At 56.0% G+C, this 20,094-nt stretch overlaps 2 protein-coding genes across 2 annotated transcripts; both read left to right on the top strand.

Moving 5' to 3' along the window:
• Nucleotides 1-213: 213 nt before the first annotated feature.
• On the top strand, nucleotides 214-9,650 carry CLCF1 (cardiotrophin like cytokine factor 1). The gene is made up of 3 exons (XM_034768822.1): nucleotides 214-231; nucleotides 1,366-1,563; nucleotides 7,589-9,650. Exons 1-3 carry the CDS (start codon nucleotides 214-216, stop codon nucleotides 8,090-8,092), a joined length of 720 nt encoding a protein of 239 aa, XP_034624713.1. The 3' UTR covers nucleotides 8,093-9,650.
• A 2,167-nt stretch (nucleotides 9,651-11,817) lies between these two features.
• On the top strand, nucleotides 11,818-16,321 carry LOC117876564 (glycine N-acyltransferase-like protein 3). The gene is given in 5 exon segments (XM_034768823.1): nucleotides 11,818-11,832; nucleotides 13,143-13,236; nucleotides 14,550-14,664; nucleotides 15,677-15,688; nucleotides 15,784-16,321. Coding segments are annotated over 5 exon segments (774 nt in total).
• Nucleotides 16,322-20,094: the final 3,773 nt, after the last annotated feature.

Consider the following 20,094-nt stretch of genomic DNA (forward strand, 5'->3'; position numbering starts at 1 on the left):
CCTCCTCTAGAGTGGGGCATGGAGCTGTTTATCAACTGTGATGCTGTCTAGGAGAGGCCATCTCCAGAAGTGCAAGAGGTGTAGGGAGGCAGAATGGAATTGCCCAGGTTGGGATTGGTCCAGGGCACGGTGTGAACACCTGACTGAGGCAAAGTGCTGCAGGATGCTCTTTAATGAAGCGTGCAAGTGGCCAGGGCCTGGGCTTTGTGTCTCATGGGTGATTCATCGCAGGTGAGAATCACCTTCCTGAGCAGGATTCACGCACCAGCACGAGTAATGGGCACGTCCCCTTCATGGCCAAGAGCCAGCAGCCTACACAGGCGTGTCTCCCTTTACAGTTCCTTCCTGCCAAGCCCAGCGGAGCTGCAGTGAGACACTGGAACGCTGCATGGTTCTGGAGCCTGAAACCACCATGCTCTTCTAAGCCTACAAACCTTGATAGCTCCCTACACCCTGAAGCCCCAAGAGCTCCAACCACCCTGAATCCCTGACAGCTGCTGAGCTCCCAATGGGCCCTGCAGCACCCACCACTCCATGCCTCCAGTGGGCCCTGACCCCACGTTTAGCTGAGCATCAAACCAAATCACGCATTCTGAAGTAGTAAGAGAGGCCTTTACCTCCAGCTCTGAATCCTCTGACCCGCCTTTCCCTTGGGGCTTGGGACCCAGAAGAGATACTTAGCCCTGGACTGGGCAGGTGGGGAGGAGTGGAGATGGCCAGGCACACCTTAAAAAGCCTTTTAGACCAGTTGGGCCTTGACTCCCCGACATCCACAGCATCTGCCTCTTGCTCCCAGCTTTTTCCTGAGTGCTTTACAGGCTTTATAGCTCATTCGAAACAGGTGTTTGAGACACCCATAAAAATACCTGGCTGAGCAGCTGGGGCTGGAGGCTGTTCAGGGCGGTGTGGAGGAGAATGTGAGACAAGATGTGCGAGAGGTACATCCTGCCTCCCTGGGGCGCTGGGCTGGGGAACTGGCCTGGGTGGCCCCGGAGAGTGCACCCCATCTGCCTCTCCTCAACCGCCAGCCAGAGCACATTCAGACCCAGCCTGAACACAGCTCTGGGGCAGAACAATGGGGTGACAACTCCAGAGATAAATTCATGTCACAGCACCACCTGCTGGAGAGGACGGGGCTAGGCAGCCACAGGTTCCTCCTCCTACCCACTGTCACAACAACCCCTGCTGGGGAGGATGGAACTGGGCAGAGGAAGTGCCACCCTCTCTCTGGTGTCACAGTGCCCCCTGCTGGGGAGGGCAGGTCTGGGCAGTCACAGGCTCCTCCTCCTCAATGTCCAGCACCCCTTGCTAGGGTGGGCAGGGAGGTAGGCTCTGCCCTTGCCTGTGTCAAAGTGCCCCCTGCAGCCCCCTGAGCTGGTCATTGTGTTCCCTTCAGGAGATTCTTGGGGGATCTTTGCCTTCCTTTGCGCCGCACTCTGGAACCTGCCCACGATCCCTGCCCTGAACAGCACAGACGAGGTGGGTGCCAGCCAGTCCATCCAGAAGACCTATGACCTCACCAGGTATCTGGAACACCAGCTGCGCACGCTCGCCGGCACCTATGTGAGTACAGGGAGAGCTATGGAGCAGGGCATAGCCCTGTGACCCCATCTCCCCTTTCCTCGCCCATCCCTGCCTGTCCTCAGCTCTCCCCCCTCATCTCTCCTGCCCCTTTCTCTCTCCTCCCCTCCCCCAACTTAGATGTCTCCCCAGAGGGGTGGGGGGTTGATTCCTTTCTGTCCTCCTTGGGGGGGTCTTGGCAAATGACAGGCTCCCAAAAGTGATTGTAACTCAAACCCTTCCCCCGCCCCCCCCGCCCCAGCACATGAGGCAGCAGGGATGACAAATGGCTGAGGCATGTTCTGTTATAGGATCCGGCTCTGCATCATGCTGATGTGGTCTGGGGGCTGAGTCGGGAGGCAGCTCTCGGAGTGGAGGGAGGAGCTGCAAATCCTCTGCCTCTCCCTGACTGGGGGTCTCTGTCTCTTATCCCCAGCCCCCTCTCTATTCTGGGCCCAGTTCTCCGCCCCCACCCCACCAACATCCCCTTCTGGGGAGCTGGGGCTCCCACTCTCCCTGTCTGCACCCACCTGCCCCTGCTCTGTCATGCATATCTCCCAGCTCACACCCTTCCCGCCGCATGGCTCTAGCCCTGGCAGGATGCCCTGCATCATGCCCCCTCCCTGTCCTCGGGCACCGGGGGAGTCTCCCACTGTTTACACTCTGTTGTGCTGTCTCTCCATGGGGTGAGGTGAGGCTCGTGTGTCAGAACTCGCCTGGGAGACGCCCCATGCTCCACCACGCACAGAACAGGCACCCAACCATGGCAACGGGGAACACCGCCCGCATCAGACCCACGGGCCTATCCAGCCTGGTATCCCTCTCCCCCCTCTGCCAGACCAGACCCACAAGCCCATCCAATCTGTATCCTCCTCCTCCATGCTGGGCCAGATCACACCCTTGGGCCCATCTAGCCTTGTATCCCCACCACACTGGATCAAACTAATGAGTCCTTCTAGCCTCATCTGCCTGGCAATGCCCAAACTTCCCATGGATATTGTCCAGCCTGGCCTGTAGATTCCACTTTCCTCCAGAGTTTTGTGCCAATGGGTTATAAGGAGCCCTGGGTAATTGTAGGCCAGTTACCCTGACACCTATCCCAGGCAAAATCATGGAAAGGCTTAAATGGGATACAACAAAGAATTAAAGGATGGTACCATGATGAATGCCAGGGAGCCGTGTTTTGGAAAATAGGGCTTGTCAGACAAACCTGATATCCTGTTTTTTGGTGCAATCACATCTTTGATAGTAAAGATGATATCTGTGAGGCATTTGACTTAGTCCCGCAGGATAATCTGATTAAACAGTACGGTGCAAAATCAGCCTAGCCCATATTAAATGGATTAGAAACTGGCTAACTGATAGAGCTGAAAAATTAATTATAATTGGGGAATTCTCATCCAATAGGGGTGTTTCTGTTGGGGCCCTGCAGGGATCCCCTCTTGGCCCAAAGCCGTTCGATATTTTTATCATTGATCTGGAAGAATATACAAAATGACTGGTGGTAAAGTTAGCACATAATACCAAAATTGGCAGTGGTAAATACTGATGGGGACAGGTTAGTTAGACAGACTGATCTGGATTGCTTGGTAAGCTGGGTCCAAGTGAACAAGGTACAAGAACATACATTCTTTGTTCCTAGGTGTAGGTCATGCATACTGGAGGAGGGACTGTATCTTGGAATGAAAAAGGACTAGGGGGTCATGCTAGATAACCAAACAAACATGAGCTCCCAGTGCAGTGCTATAGCTCATGTGATCCTTGGATGCACAAGCAGGGGAATGTCCAGTAGGAGGAGGGAAGTGGTGTTACCTCTGTATATGGCATTGGTGAGGCCATTACAGGAACAGCGTGTCTGGTTCTGGTGACCATATCAGAAAAACTGGTCAGGGTTCAGGAAAGAGCGACAAGAATGAGGCGAACTCTGGGAAAGTCTGTGTGATAGTATGTATCTACTGGGGTTGTTGAAGAGAAGGTTAAGGGGTGATTGACCCTGGTCAGTAAGTACCTAGATGGGAAGATGGTTCTGATGCGGGAGGGCTCTTTAAACTAGCAAAGGCAGAATGAGATCCGACGGATGAAGTCAGCAAAGCTCAAACTGGGAATGGGGCACAACCTTTTCAGAGGTTCTGTGAATACTCTTGACAATTTCACAGTAACTGTCACTCAGCAGCACTTTCATTTTTGATTCCAAATTCTTCACACATTTTTCTCAAAAATGTTTGGGTTGGAAAATGTTAGATTCCCTCCTCCTCCTTTCATCGTGTTTCCATTTTGACACGGAAAACGCAGGTGAGAGGAAAACCTTTAAAAACCCAACCTCAGATGTTCATGGGGAGAGGGATGAAAAATGGAAAATTTTGAAAAAATGAACATTAGGGGGTGAAAATATCCATATTTGGGACGAAAGACCATTTTTCGACACTGATACAATTGTTCAGTAGGTCGCCAGACTCTAAGCAATGTGCCATCCTTTGGGGCAGCTTCCCACAGGGCATGGCGAGCAGGTTCCTCTCCCTGGATTCTTTCTTCTCGCAGTGGGGCTCTTTCTAAAGGATCTGCTCTAGTGCAGCAGTTCTGGGCTGGAGGCAGGAATCCCCAGGGATGGCTCTCTGGCCTGGGTTATGCAGGAAATCCGACTAGATCAGGGGCAGGCAAACTTTTTGGGCTGAGGGTCGCATCAGGTTTCCAAAATTGTATGTATGGAGGACCGGTTAGGGGAGGCTCTGCCTCCCGAAACAGCCAGGCGTGGCCCAGCCCCCGACCCCTATCCGACTCCCCCTGCTTCTTGCCCCCTGACGGTCCCCCTGGGACTACTTCCCCATCCAACCCCCCTGTTCCCTGACAGGCTCTCCCCCAGGACCCCTGCCCCATCCACCCCCCACCCACGTTCCCTGTCCCCTGACCGCCCCCGGAGCCCCCACCCCTGACTGCCCCCCACCGCCGCATCCAACCCCTCCTCTCATTCCTGACTGCCCCCCAGGACCCCTACCCCCATTCAACCTCCCTATTCCCTGCCCTCTGACCGCCCCGACCCCTATCCACACCCCCGCCCCTGACCACCTCCCCCAAACTTCCCTGCCCTCTATCCACCCTGCCCCCTTACCGCGCTGCCTGGAGCACTGGTGGCTGGCGGCGCTACAGCCGCGTCGCCCGGCTGGAGCCAGCCACGCCACCGCGCAGCACAGAGCACTGGATCAGGCTGGGCTCTGCAGCTGCACTGCCCCAGAAGCTCATAGCCCTGCCACCAGAGCATTGCACTGGTGGCACAGTGAGCTGAGGCTGCGGGGGAGGGGGAACACCAGGAGAGGGGCCGGGGGCTACCTCCCGGGCCAGGAACTCAGGGGCCGGGCAGGAGGGTCCCACGGGCTGGATATGGCTGTAGTTTGCCCATCTTTGGACTAGATGATCTCAGTGGTCCCTTCTGGCCTTAAAGTCTAGGGCTGTCTGAGTTCTCCAGTGGTTAATCCATCTTGGCAGCCACAGTGTAGGACCTGACCCCATGACATCCCTTGTCAGCTGCCTGCAACCTGGAGATGTCCTTGGCCTTTGCTAGACCTCCCCTTTCTTCTAGGGTCATGGGGTAGGGTTGGAGGGCACTAAGCAGGGGGAAACCCGGCTTGTGGCTCTGTTTCACCTCTCTCCCTCTGGTCACATGTGTGAGGCATGCTCCCTGCTCCCATGTTCACATGTCAGTGCATGTTAGTGCTCTTCAGTCTCTCCGCTTTCACTCCAGCTCACTTTGTGTCTGCCTCCCACACCTCTATGTATGTTTCCCCCTCTTCCCCCTTTGCTCCTATCCCCTCCCCCATCCTAGGGTGCTCACCTTGTCCCTGTGCCCCCACCAGCTTCCGCTTAGGCTTGCGCAACGGATGGGGAGAGACGTCTCCATTTGCTCCAGGCAATACTGAGGAAATTAATTCATCTCCCAAGCTTGTCAGATTGTTCAGGTGCCCGCGCCGCCCCACCCGCGGCATTGACACACCTCCCTGATTCTCCCTGTCCACCTGAACGCCTGCTAGGGCTCCCCTGCTGCGGGGGCTGCTCCCCATGCCGTCCTGAGGGACGGGGAATCCCTGGGTGTGGGGAGGCAGGGAGTAGCAGTTTGGAGGATGGGTATGGGAATTTGCATGTGTGGAGGCATGTTAGCAAGCATGTGTTGAGGGTGAAAATGGGCATGTGTCAGTATGTGTGTGGGGTGTGTGCACGCGTCTGGGGCTGCACGTGTGACTGTGTGTGTGTGTGTGTGGTGTGCATGTGGGTATGTGTTGGTGTGCGTGTCAGTCTGTGTGTGGGGTGTGTGTGTGGGGGGGGTGTCTGTGTATAGGGGTGAGTGGGAGCATGCGTGTGTGTCACTGTTCAGATGTGGGGGGTGATAATACGCAGGTATGCAGGATGTGCATGGGTGTGAAAATGGGTATGTGTGGTGTGTGTGTGTGAGACAGTGGGCATGCACGTGGGAGTGTGTGTCACTGCATGTGTGTATAGAGTGTGGGAGTACCTGGGAGTGAGAATGTGCACACATGTGAAATGTACATGTGAGAACGTGTACGTGGAGGTCAGTGTGTGTCTGCGTGGGGTGGGGGGTCAGCATGTGCCTGCCTGGGATGGGGGGTTAGCATATGTCTGTGGGGCAAGGGGGGTCAGCATGTGTCTGTTGGCTGGGGGGTCAGCGTGTGTCTGCATGGGGCAAGGAGGGTCAGCATGTGTCTGCATGCGATGAGGGAGGGTGCTGGGGCTGACTAGTTTCCCCAGTCCGGCATTATTCTCCATCCTGTGCATAGGCCTAGGCGGAGAACACAGCCCTTGCCCCCCCACTTTCACTGTCTGTGGGGGGCACACCTGGACCCCCAACTCCAGCAACACTGCACTCCGATGGCCTTGGTTCACCTCCACTTCCCCACTCAGCAGCCCGTAAATTACCTCATCCCTGGGGCCGACAGCTGGTTCCTCCTGCCGCTTCCCAGCCCCATCATTAGGGCCTCACCTGCGAGACAGGGCCCCCCTCCCTCCATCATCCCTGGAGGAATTCCTGAGAGCCGCCCCGCCGTGCTCTGAAGTGTCCTCGCCCGCGCCAGGGGGCACAGGAAATTCCACAGCTCATGACGGGGAGGGGCAGCCCTTCCCAGGGGGCACAGTCCCTGAGACTTACTACCCCCAAGGCCCAGCAGTGCTTCCCCCGCCTCATGGCATTTTGGTGCCAGTGTTCCCATCCCCAGCCCCAATTATCTCCTCTCCTGCCCCCGACAGGGGTTCCCCGGCTCCATGCCCCTGCCTTGGTTGGCAATACCCTCTGGCTGTGGGGCTGAGGGGCTCTAAACCCACAGGCCTTTATCCTCCCCACATCCTCTTTGATGCATGGACTGGCACTGGGCCCTTTGGTGCATGGGCCAAAGCCTGTGATCCTCATGGCATTCACTCCAGAGCCATAGCCCACTGAGACCCTGGCCTCCTGTCCCCTGGCCAGGGACAGGCCCCCTGTTCCCATCCTCACCAGGTCCCACCCACTTGGCAGCCAGTTACACTGGGAGAAGGAGTCATGCCCTCCTGGGCTAGAAGCCACCAGCTGAGGGGTTTAGGGAGCCTGTGGCCCTGGGAGAGAAACCGATTCAGACCTACTCACCATGTGCTCCCCCAGGCAGCACTCTGTCCCGAAGCTGCAGGGCCAGGGCTAAGGGCCACACATGCCCCCGGTCACTCCCAGCCTCACCCAGCTGCACTGTGCCCCATGACTGAGGGTCTCCTTCCAGCAGTGGACAGGGCTCTTGAGTATCACTGGCCCTTTCCAGTGCCTCCCCTTAACCCCCAGGCTCTCCCAGGAGGGACTTGTTCCTGAGCTTCCTCTGCTGGACATCTCCTTGGGGCTACTTAGGAGGGCCGAGTGGCAGCTGGGGTGTCCGCATGTTGATCTCCTCAGAGTCTCCGGCCATCCTTGGGTCAGGCCTGACCCTGGCAGGAGTGTCTGAGGGTTCTGGGTTCTGTCTGGGGTGAATCTAATGCCTTCTCTCCCCTCTCTCGCCCACTGCAGCTGAATTACCTTGGCCCCCCTTTCAATGAGCCAGACTTCAACCCTCCCCGGATGACAAGGGCCGAGATGGTGCCCAGTGCCACTGTGGACTTTGAGTTGTGGCGTAACCTGAATGACAATGCCCGGCTGGCAGCCAATTACCGGGCCTACACGCACCTGCTATGCTACCTGCGCAGCATGGACGGGCAGGTGGCCAAGGCCGAGCTGCGCAAGAACCTGGGCCGCTTCTGCACCAGCCTGCAGGGCCTTGTGGTGAGCATTGCCAGCGTCATGTCCTCGCTGGGCTACCCGCTGCCCAGCCCGCTGGGCAGTGCCAACCCCACCTGGGCCCAGGGGCCGGGCGCCACTAGCACCCACAATGACTTCCTCAAGAAGATGGACGACTTCTGGTTGCTCAAGGAGCTGCAGACCTGGCTGTGGCGCTCCACCAAGGACTTCAACCGCCTGAAGAAGAAGGTGCCGCCTGCTGCCCTCATGCTGCGCCTCGAGGCGCGGGGTTTCTGACCCCTGACCCCCCCCACCTCACATCCCATCACCATGCTGTGCCTCAAGGTGCAGGCCATCTGCCCACTCCCACCCTACTCGTCATGCTGTGCCTCGAGATAAGGGGCTTCTGACTTCCACCTCCCACCAGATCTTCCACACCCTCAAACCCAGGCTCCACTGTACCTCCCACCCCTTACCCCTCTCCCTCCCTTCCATGGTTTCCAGCCTCCTCCCCATCCGTGATGCCATGCAGCACGTCCCCATCCTTCTCCCTCCCTCTCTGCGCCCTCCCTGCCCCCGCTTTTTCTTTATTCTCCAGCAAGGGACCTATTTGTTTTCCAAAACAGGGAAATGACCCTCATTCTCCCAATACAGCCCAGAGTAGCACTAAGCCCCACCTCCAGATCTTGACAGCAATAAGCCCCTCCCATTTCATCCAGAGCTGCAATAAGCCCCATCCCCAGATCTGGACAGCAATAAGCTCCTTCCCTTTCACCCAGAGCAACAATAAGCCCCACCACCACGTGCTCTTGGCAGCAGCCAGCACTGTCTATTTACCATGGGCAGCCCTAAGCCTTGTCTGGCTTTGTCTCTTGCTGCATCATACTCTGTACCTCTAGTTTGATCCAATTCTTCCTCTGCATCCCCCTCCCCTGCTGCAATCCCCCACCCCTCCTCTCATGCACAGAGACCTGGACTCATCCAGCCTTTCCTCCGGTTCAGAGCCCCTGACACTGTCTTGCAGCCTGGCCTCCATGTCTCCTTGGGTGCTTCCAGTTCTGCCCTCCATGCATCACTTCCCTCATGGCTGAGGTGAGCAATGCCATCAGCGCCAGCCCTCCGGTCCCACCTATGAATGAGGCAATCTCACCCCATGACACTGCAGCATCATAGGGCAAGAGGGACTAGAAATAGGAAGGATCAGGGTGTGAAACAGGAAAGTCTGGAGATCCAAAACAGAAAGGGGGAGGGGGAATGAAACAGAAAAAATTGGGGTCCAAAACAGAAAGGGGTAGGATTTGGAATGGAAAAGGTTGGGGTCCAAACCAGGAAGGGGCAGGGTTTGGAAGAGGAAAGGTTGGGGTTCAAACCAGGAAGGGGCGGGGTTTGGAGGAGGAAAGGTTGGGGTCCAAACCAGGAAGGGGCGGGATTTGGAAGAGGAAAGGTTGGGGTCCAAAATAGGGGCAGGGCTTGAAAGCAGACCTCCAGCATTTCTCCAATTACAATGCTGCTGCATCTTTTGGCCCCACCTCCTGACAAAACACCCATGAGGGCCAGGAAAGCAGGGGAGCTAAACCAGGAAGGGGTGGGGCAATATCCCTCCGCCCTTTCGTGCCATGACACATGGAGAATTTCCTTAAAGTTTACATTGTTGCCGACGTAGCATTTGGGCAGTTGTGGGGGCTCTTTACCTGGCATAGGCCCTGCTGCCCAGCCCCATGCTTCAGGTGTGGGATCAGGGTTAAGGGCCTGTGACCCCACCCTTCTTCCCCCCCCCCCCACATTCCCCCTATCGGGTTGTGTTTTTCTTGGTTTGTCTATATTAATATTTATTTATTTGGAAATGTTATTTATTAGATGGTATTTATTGCAGAATTTCTATTCTTGTATTAACAAATAAAAGGCTTCCTCCATGAGCTTGGCTCACTGGCATCTTGGGTTGGGACTGGTTGAGAGCTCACTGGGCTGCTAGAGTTCACCACACCCCAATCAGCTGCCCCAGATTCTACCACAAACTGAGCAGCCACCCCAGATCCCTAACCCATTTAATACAACCCCAATCCACCCCCACCCATCTGTCCCCCAGGTCCCTGCCCCTGATCCAGAGCCTGATCTGCCCCCCACACCGGCACCATGTGCTATGTCACACACGTTCTCCTGGAAGGTTGGCCATCCTGAGGCTTTGGGGTTAAGACGGGGGTTTCCTGGCAGGAAGGGAAAGAAATAGGGACCTGAGGGGTTTTATCTGTAGGGTCACGGAGAATTGGGCAGGAAGGAGAACATGTGTGTGTGTGGGGGGGGAAGAGCGCTAGGGGTTGGGAAAGAGAATGTGAGAGGGTGGGGGTGGGGAGACGGCTCATCAGCATGGAACAGTAATGTGGGAAGTGGCCCTGAGATGGATGCAGGGGTGGGGCTGGATGAGGAGGCGAGTCCCAGGCCCCTTTGCCCATCCTGGCAGCTCCTACCTGTACAACATGACATGTCTGATAGGGAACGAGCCCTCCCCACTTGTGTCTGACAGCAGGCTCCTTATGTCCAAGGGGGAAACTGAGGAACAGGGAGGGCATAGGGCTCTGTCACAGCCAGTTAAAAGCAAAGCTGAGAATGGAACCCAGGCATGTTGGCTCCCACCCCACCCTCTTTGCGGCTCTACCCACTAGACCCCACTCCTCTGCTTCATAATTAAAATGTCATGGTTGGGGGAGCCAACACTGCTGCACCTGCTCTGAGAATAAATGGGAGGTTCAGGCCCATCGGGCCTCTCCTATCAGTGTAGAGCTCACCAAAGAGTTCAATATGGCANCCGATGGGGGGGGGGGCGAGGAGGCCCTGGGGGCTAGTGGTGACTCAGTGCCATGTTGGATGCCTCACCCCCAACAGAGGCAGGCTGGGGCTGAGGTCGGTGGCCCCTGCTGCCTCCCTTTGTCTCCCTGGAGCCAGGGCTCCCGGAATCTGACTGACTCAGCCCTGATTCCCTCCCCGTTCCTGGCAGGGGACAAAGCTGAGGCTGCCCTGGGTCAGGGATGTGGGGGAGATCCAAAGTGAGTCACTCTCTACCCCCCAGACCATGAGCTCTGCACAGTCCTGAAGCTAAGCAGGCTCAGGATAGGTTAACCCTAGGAAGGGAGACCACCCAGCTTCTGTGGCATCAGACCCAGGGCTCCATTCCCCTACCCCTTCTGGTTCATCCATTCTGCCTCCTTCAGTCACCCTGCTTTCCTCAATTGGCTGTGCTTATTCACCATCGCTTCTGGTCCTAAAATAATCTGCAGGTGTAGAACAGATGCTGGGCCCCTCCCCAGAGGTAGCTGCATCTCAGCACTGGGTGAGGGATACCTATATAAACAGCCTCTGTGCCCCAACCCACAGAGGACTGCACCATAGTGGTTGGCAAAAGATCCCTGTATAAACAGTTCTTGCACCTCTTCCCCAGAGGGGGCTGCATCTCAGCACTGGGTGGGAGCAGCAGAGAGATTAGAACTGGGATAGTTCCACACAGTGAAATCTGGTTTTTCAGGGCAGGGCCTCTGTGTGTGTGTTTGTGCAGTGCTGGGCCCTGCTCCTGACTGGGGACTCTGGGGGATGCCCTAATATGCCATCCTCTTTATATTGAAATCCCTAAACTGCTCATGTAAAAGAGCTTTGTAATGAGCACATGACTTTGCAGAAATTGGGGTGGGGGAAGTTGGGGATCTCAGCACCCAAGATGGGGGGCAGTTTGGTGATGGAGGGGAGGATGTGGAGCACATCAGCTAGATTTGTAAGTGATCAGCCATGAAAGTGTTAACAATACAGGTATTTAATCTGGAATCACTAGGCTTCGGAGTTAACAATGCAGCAAAGTCTAGAGCTGTGAAAAAATGGGGCATGGAGCCAGAATAACTCTGACGATATGGGCATAAGCTTTTGTGGGTAAAAACCCACTTCTTCAGATGCAGATACCGACTAACACGGCTACCCCCTGGTACTTGACTAATGATATGGAGAAGGGGGGAAGACTACATGGGCCAAGGGGGGAACCCATGACTGGTGACCAGGTTTGGGACGGCCCCCATGTGATCCTGGGGCATCACTGCCAGCCCCGTGCCTCAGTTTCCCCTGTGCTATGGGGGTGAGGGGCTCTTGTGTGGACATGTATTTGCAGCAGGCCTTGGAATGACGTGCCGGCAAGGAGTCGCAGAAAGCAGCGCCCCAGAACCCAGTCCAGCTAATCAGCCACTAGCGCCCCGCCCACCTCACCCCGGGGGGCCCAGTATGGAGGCGGCAGAAAGGCCCTCGGCGGGGAGGGGGTTAACTCTGAGCCCTCCGCTTCCTCCCAGCCAAGGAGCTACGAATCCTGGAAGTAACAGTGACACCCAGTGGCCAGACGGGATAACGCGCCTCGCCAGAGCAGATATCCCCAGGAAACCCCCAGCTCTGTGTCCCCGACCTGCAGACTCCTGCTAGCACAGCCCTGGGCTATCCCCAAACTCTACCGATGCCCCTCAGTCCCGCCCTGCTACAGCCCCTCCCTCCGTCCCCCGCTAGCCCAGCCGTGGGCTCTGCCCACAGCTCTGCCCGTGCCCCTCAATCCGGCCCTGCAGTCCCTCCCTCCGTCCCCCGCTAACCCAGCCCTGGGTTCCCCCCACCCCAGCTCTGCCTGTGCCCCTCAATCCGGCCCTGCAGCCCCTCCCTCCGTCCCCCGCTAACCCAGCCCTGGGTCCCCGTCCCCCCCACACAGCTCTGCCCATGCCCCATTCTCTGGGGAGGGTATTCCCCAGCACAGTGGGAGCCCAGCACACTCCCAGGCTGTCCCCAGGCCCTGCCGTGTGCCCCCCATCCAGTAGCACCTGCTCTGACCCTTCCCCCCACTCACCTGCCCAGGGGCAGTGGGACCCATGTTGCTCCTTCATTCCAGCACTGACTTTACAGTCTCGGGTGTGTAGCTGAGCCCCTGCCCCACTGCAGGGGTGGGATGCAAGGGGCGCCCTCTGGGGCAGAAGGAAAAGCAGCACCAGGTCAGTAGACGGCACTGTAAAGAACTGATGCTAAACTGTCCACTTCACACACACTTCACTCTGCAGGGGGTGGGTTGGAAAGGCTCAGTGGGGGGTGCTGTGCTGTGGGGGGCAGGGGGCTCAGTGAGGGGGCACTGTGCTGCGGGGACCGGAGCAGGGGCTCAGTGGGGGGCGCTGTGCTGTGGGGAGCGGGGCAGGGGTCTCAGTAGGGGGTGTTGTGCTGCGGGGAGTGGGGCAGGGGCTCAATAGGTGGCACTGTGCTGCGGGGAGTGGGACAGGGGCTCAGTGGGGGGCGCTGTGCTGCGGGGAGCGGGGCAGGGGCTCAGTAGGGGGTGTTGTGCTGTGGGGAGCGAGGCATCGACGACTCTGATTTCTATACCACCACATACGCATCGTTCTACTGGGATGTGGGGGCCGGGCCCTGCAGAGCACTGCTGTCAACTGGGGCCAAGCCTTCTGCATTTAAGGTAACATGGGCCCCACAGCACTGGGGAGACCCCCACAGTGACTGAGCATATATGTCCTGTCTGGGCCCAACCCTAGGATTCCACCCTACAGTGCCAGCCCCAAAGCCCTCATCTCCCCTCAGGCTGCCAGCTCTATGGGGAACAGGAACATATGGGGTAGACCCTTACCAGGGCTGGGCTGGAGTCAGCTCACCTGACCACATCCTCTTCCCTTAGGGTGACCAGGTGTCCAGTTTTCGAATACCTGGTCGAAAAGGGACCCTGGCGGCTCCGGTCAGCACCGCTGACCAGGTGCTGTGGAGTGAAGGCAGGCTAGTCCCTACCTGTCCTGGCACCGCTCTGTACCCCAGAAGTGGCCAGCATGTCTGGGTCCTAGGTGGGGGGCCACGGGGCTCCACGCACTGCCCCTGCCCCAACCACTAGCTCCACACTCCCATTGGCTGGGAACTGCCCACTGGGAGCATGGGGTCAGTGCCTGTGGGCAAGAGCAGCGCGCAGAGCCTCCTGGCCTCCTCGCCTAGGACCCGGACCTGCTGGTCGCTTCCGGGGCACAGCACGGAGCCAGGACAGGCAGAGAGCCTGCCTTAGCCCTGCTGCGCTGCTGACCGGGAGCTGCCAGAGGTAAGCCAGTGCCCCAACCCTGAGCCCCCCCAAACCTGGAGCCACCTCCTGCACCCCAAACCCCTCATCTCTGGCCCCACCCCAGAGCTTGCACCCCCAGCCCAGAGATCTCACACCCCTGCACCAAAACTCCCTGCCCCAGGCCAGAGCCTCCTCCCACCTCCTGAACCCCTCATCCCTGGTCCCACCCCAGAGCACTCACCCTGTCCTGCACCCCAACCCCCTGCCTCACCCACAGCCCCCTTCCACGCTCCAAATCTCTCAGCCCAAGCCTGGAGCCCCCTCCTGCACCCCAAACCCCTCCTACTGGAGCCCACACCCCCAGTTAGAGCCCTCACCTCCTCCCGCACTCCAACTTGCTGCCCCAGCCCAGTGAAAGTGAGCCACCGAGGGAGTGGGAATGTAGTGATTCTTTGGGGGCGGGGTCTTTGGGAAGGGGCAGAGCATAGGTGGGGCCTCTGGGAAGGGGCGGGCTAGAGTGTTTTGGTTTTGTGCGCTTAGAAAATTGACAACCCTCTCTTCCCTGAGGGCTGGGGATGCGGGGGTTGGAAGCTCAGACTCTTGCCCCTCCCATCCCCTGTGCCAGGCTGGACTCCTACATATATATGCCCTTTTCTCATCACCATTCAGTTCCTTTCCCCACTGCTCACGGCCCGTCGCTGCCCCCTCCCGGGCTCCAGAATGGGGTGTATGAGGCCTCCAGGAACATCATGGAGGCTAAGGAGGTCCATCTGGAAGCATCCCGCTACTTCACCTACCTCCATCCCCGAGATCTGGTCAGTGTGTGCCTGTGCCAAGTGGCCCCATGGGGGGTGTGGCAGGGAAGGGGCCAGCCTGAGAGGTGGGGACATTGGCCAGCATGGCATTGGGATGCCCAAGGTTTGGCCGGCTATTCCCCAAGCAGGGCCTGGGGCAGTGGGGTCCTGTTGCCACCAGCAGAATCTCAGTGGGATTGGCGCTAAGCCCAACCTCCTCAGGGATCCTGCAGGGACTGGGGAGCATAGCCATCGGGTGGGGCCAGCCATCGGGAGGGAGATCCTTCTTCAGCTCCCAGCACAGGGCCCCCAGCCTCTGCCAGGAAACCCAGATGCAAATGGCTTCTGTGCCACCAATGGGGCCCCACCTGCACCCCCCCCAGGACCAGGCACTCCTTCAATCAGCCATCAGCCCTGGCAGGGCTTGGGCAGTGAGAGGCCCTGCTCCCCCCATCTCTGCACCATGTCACACCTGACCCAGGATGGAGAGGAACCTTCCCTGTCCACAGTCTGTTCAGACCTCAGCTCCTCATGGAGGACTCAGGGAGGGGCAGATACCCTGGGGCATTTTGGGGATGGGGGGTTGTGACAATGCGGTTCTGGCGGAACCCAACTGAGAGTGCCAACTCAGGACAGATTGCTTNGACACCCCATTTGACCCCCTTTATACCAGATTTGGGTGCCACTACAGGACCTTGGTTGCAACAATGATCTATACGGTCCCAGTTTATGTCAATAACGTCACAGGGGTCTCTATCAGGAAGGGAAATAAGACACTCAGTTGTAATGAGAAAGGACATTAGGCAGCGCTGCTACCATGTGGGTTAGTGGGGAAAGGCCCCATGTCCCATTCCCTCCCTTCCCCGCCTCCAAGCTAGCCCAGTCCCCTGCCCTGAGGCTGGATCTGAGCCGGCACACCCTAGAGGGAAAAGCCCTGTGCCCCTCCAGTGGGAACCAAAATCACAGTCCTACGTTTGGACGTGTTGGCCACAATGCTTGTCACACACACAGGGCAAGGGGAGTTCAACAGACCCGCGACAGACCAGAGTGTCAGTGTCATCTATTTTGTAAAGAATATCAGGATTCTGGGGTCTGACTCCAGATCACGGACCTTGGGACCTGGTTCCTGCTGCTCTCTGCTCCTCGAGGCTGGACTCTGCCATGCGGCTCTCATCCCTGGACATCTCCCACTCTGCCCTGCTGAACGAGATGTGACCCTATCAGGGGACTGAGTAGAGCTGGTGGTACCTGGCCAACCTGATCCAACACTTCCCCAGTTTCTGCCTCCTGGATGCCATCGGCCACCCCATCAGCTGGCGCCTCATGGACCCCTTTGGTACCATGGTGCATAGCTACACCCTGCCCCAGCACTGTGGGCACGGCTACATGCAGGTGCTGATGAATGTCATGGTCAAGCAGATGCATGCACGGAGCTATCCCAGCTACTGCCATGTGGCCCTGGACTACCACCCCACAAAGAGGCTGCAGGAGAGGCAGGGCTTCCAGCGCCAGCCCAGCCTGTGCCACTTCATCCTCCACAACCCAGCGCTGGGCATGGCCCCTGCTGGAGCCCCCAGCCCAAGGGAGAGTGTTGGGCTTCTCCAGGGATCAGTGTTGGGCCCAGTTGGACCAATAACATCCCCCAGTTCCCGTCCCACAGGGTCTGCCCTTCTCCCAGACCCATAGCCAGCCTGATTGGGTCTGTCCTACTCTCCTGAAACCCATAACCTGCCTTCCTGAGTGGACCCTATCCCTTGGTTTTGTAGCACATTCCTCATCCCAGCTCCCCTTCGCTGCCCCTGGCTTCCAGACACCCCAGCAACAGTTCAATGATCTTCCACCCAGTAAAGCTACACACACCTGCCTCTTGCATTTGTTCTGCTCCTCCTCTGCCCCTTTCCTCTGGAATAGCCAACTCAGTGTGTTGTGTCCAAGTCCTTCACAATTGCCATGTTCTCGGCTTCCCCGATAGAGAAGCACCCCCATACACTCCCTGAGAAAGCTGATTCCCCATTCTGGCACTTCAAGTGCAGAGGGTGGAGGCCTGCAAGGATTCTAAAAATTAAAACTGGCCACTCCAGGCTTGTATTAAACTCCCAAGGTTACAGCTTTTCTCTGACCTTGGATGGGTAGATGCTGCCACCACCCAAGTGCAAAAACCCCTTTGAGAACCCAGGAAGGTGCACTTGGGAATTCCTTCCTGTAGGACACCCTCAAGCCCTTTCACCCCCCTCCAGGGAAAAGCTGAGAAAGAAAACAAAGGAAATCAGCGGTTGCCACCAGCTAATTAAACAACATGTGTGCAAATCTCTTAAGACACAAAATCCAATCCTGTTCTTAAAAAGGTAAATTTTATTAAAAATAAAAAGAAAGAAATACATTTGAAAACTTGGGCTATTGCTAGATTTAAAAAACCCACTTACAAAAATTCAGCATCAAGAATAGCCTTCTTGAGGTCCAGCTTAAAAGTTACAAGCAAAACAAAAGCATTTGGGGTTAGCACAGAAGAGTCCATAAGCCATAAAGAAATAAAAAGAAATAAACCTAACCGTGTCTTTCTAGACATTTCCTGATCTACTTACATACCTGGGGGTTTCAAATGAGTAGTTTCTAGGTATGATTCAGGTGATTTTTCATACCTGGCCCCAAGCTTCTTACAGCATAGTTCCAGCCCTGTATTTGCTTCACCTCAAGAACAACACAGACAGACAAAAGGGAAGTTTTTTCCCAATTTTAAAAAGTTCTAGCCTTCCCATTGGCTCTTTTGGTCAGGTGCCCACTTCCTTCCTTTTACCTACGCAGGGACACAATTTAACCATTTACAGGTGAAGCACGTAGAGAACAGCTACTAAGGGGGATTTTATAGCTAACTGGCTGGGTCCATAAAAGGGAGCTTACCCCCCTTTTCATTTATCACACTCCCTGTTACCCCACTGCTGCCCTGGGACTTACACTTCTCTCCTCACTGCATCCTGCCTTCATTAAGTCTTTTCACTTAGTTTTCTTTGCTGTGGGAGCCACAGGGAATCCCAAACTGAGGTTAGAATCAAAAGCAACCCAGACGTGTTGCTAAAGCACTCATATCTCCTTAACTGTGCTTGCCGTCATCAGCAGATTGCTGGAAGCATTTTGGGGTTTGTGATCCCATCTGTGATTAAACTAATTGTTGAGGACACCTTCGAGTTTTCTTCCTTTGTGGCATCGCTCCTGGCATGGCTGGGACCACATGGGTGAGGGGGATGGCAGCTGTCCAATCAGGGCTGCTCAGAAGTGCTCTGGTTTTGGCAAGAAAATTGGGGTTACATATGAATTTTGCCGCATAAAGGGTCTGCGTCGAAATTTGATCAGAATACCGGAGCCCTGAAAAACCAGAGTTTATAACCCCAGCTCCTGGGTGTTAGCTGAAGCAATTAGTGGAAATTCAATTATCTAGAGCAGGGATCGGCAACCTTTGGCACGCAGCTCGCCAGGGTAAGCACCCTGGCGGGCCGGGCTGGTTTGATTACCTGCCGCTTCTGCAAGTTCGGCCGATCGCGGCTCCCACTGGCTGCGGTTCACCGTTCCAGGCCAATGGGGGCTGCGGGAAGGGCAGCCAGCACATCCCTCAGCCCATGCTGCTTCCTGCAGCCCCCATTGGCCAGTGGGAGCCGCGATCGGCTGAACCTGCGGATGCGGCAGGTAAACAAACAGGCACAGCCAGCCAGGGGGCTTACCCTGGTGAGCCGCGTGCCAAAGGTTGCTGATCCCTGATCTAGAGACTCCTTCTGAAAAGTAACATATACTCCCAGCTCGAGCCCCCCACCCAGAATTTCTGGGATCACTAAACATCTCTTAGGCATCCTTAATAGGCAAATACTCCCCCCCACCCCCCATGAGCACTGAGTCTGTGTATGAAACAAGGAGAGCTTTGTAGAGAGACGGGGATTCCAGTATCAGAATGGGAAGGCATGGGAATACCAACTCGACTTTATATAGCCATACACATGCTAAGTAAACACCCACTACCCCATCTCATGCTATAGGCAGCTCTGACTCAGTTTGCCACCCACTGGTGTGAACAACCTATAATAAATATCCCTGGCCATGGTGCTTCATGGGAAATGTAGTCTAGCCAGAGAGCCCATAGAAGAGAATGGGAGCATAAGGCAACCCAACTACAACTTCCATGATGCATTGTGGCACCATTTTGACTCAATCTATTACAGTGTTTGGCCAATCAACCTGTTAGGCCTGTGGCCTGATGCTCTAAAGGGGGAGCTCACCACTGCCACCTGTTGGTGAGCATGGGGAAGAGCAGCTCAGAGCTGCTTGAGAACACCAGAGGGACAGGTGCTCCCTGGGGCTCTCTGCTGCTGTCTTTTGGTGTCTGGGGGAAGAGATAGAGTGAGCCTAAACTTATTTGCATTTTATTATCCATTGTACCAGCATGAACGTTTGGGTCATTTTGCTTAAAATTCTTTTAAGTTTTAGGTTTGGGCTCGATAAACTGTTATTTTCCTTATTGTGCGACAGCTGGTTAACAGAGCTGTGCTGAGTATACCCTGGGGGAGGGGGTCACCCTAACGAGAAACACAATCATGCATCACTGGTTTTGGCGTTGTGGGGAGCAGGAGTATTTAATCTAAGGAGAAAAAGAAAGGTGCTTTTTTGTTATGGCCACATGCTTTGTGGTAAGGACTTTGCTCAAATGCATGGTGTACTGTGGATCTTTTTTTTCTGGGAGATTTTGCGAAGAGGTGGGCTACTTCTTTGTTGTGAGGCAATGACAAGGTGGTGATTGTTTGCTGTAGTTGCAGGAAGTAACACCAGGGCAGAGTGAAGTCTAATGATGCCCTAATACCAGTGCTAACAAGCTAGAATCACCATAGGTGGTTTTGGAGGTGGAACTTATAGAGTGCGCTCAAAAACTTTGGGGTAATACTACTAGCTACCCCAAACTGTGAGTGGGGTATAGCAGAGGAGGGAGGGGGAAAGGAACTTTTGAAGGGATGCTTGTATTTGGTCATTCACACTAGTGGGGGAGGAATGAGTTGGGGGACACAGCTGAAGATACCATACGGTGGGAGCGGGTGTTTACTTATTATTCACAGCATGGATACATACTGTTGCTGTGCTTTCCCAAGATGATGCTGGGTTCCCTTTCCCACCATGGAAGCCCTCCTTGTTTCATACGTAGATTCAGGGCTTGGGAGTGGAGAAATATTTGCCTCTTAAAGGCTCCCAGGGAAGATAATTAGTGACCCCAAAAATTCTGGGTTGGGGCTCGAGCCTGTGGTATTCACTAATTTTCTAAAGGAAGGGCTAGATAGTTGAACCTGCCCTTATTGCCACAGACAACACCTTCAGAAGGAATGACACACCCAGAACTCTTTGGGAGAGTAGGACAGACCCTGTAACGCCGGTTATGGGGTTAGGGGAAGGGCAGGCCCCATGGTGATGAAGCTGGAAGATATTATGCA

The sequence above is a fragment of the Trachemys scripta genome, chromosome 4 (genome assembly GCF_013100865.1).
Source record: "Trachemys scripta elegans isolate TJP31775 chromosome 4, CAS_Tse_1.0, whole genome shotgun sequence".
NCBI lineage: Eukaryota > Metazoa > Chordata > Testudines > Emydidae > Trachemys > Trachemys scripta.

What these genes read in the sequence shown, in the direction of transcription:
- CLCF1 (XM_034768822.1), top strand. An exon ending in GCACGCTCGCCGGCACCTAT is followed by an intron (nt 1,564 to 7,588) that starts GTGAGTACAGGG and finishes CGCCCACTGCAG; the next exon opens with CTGAATTACCTTGGCCCCCC.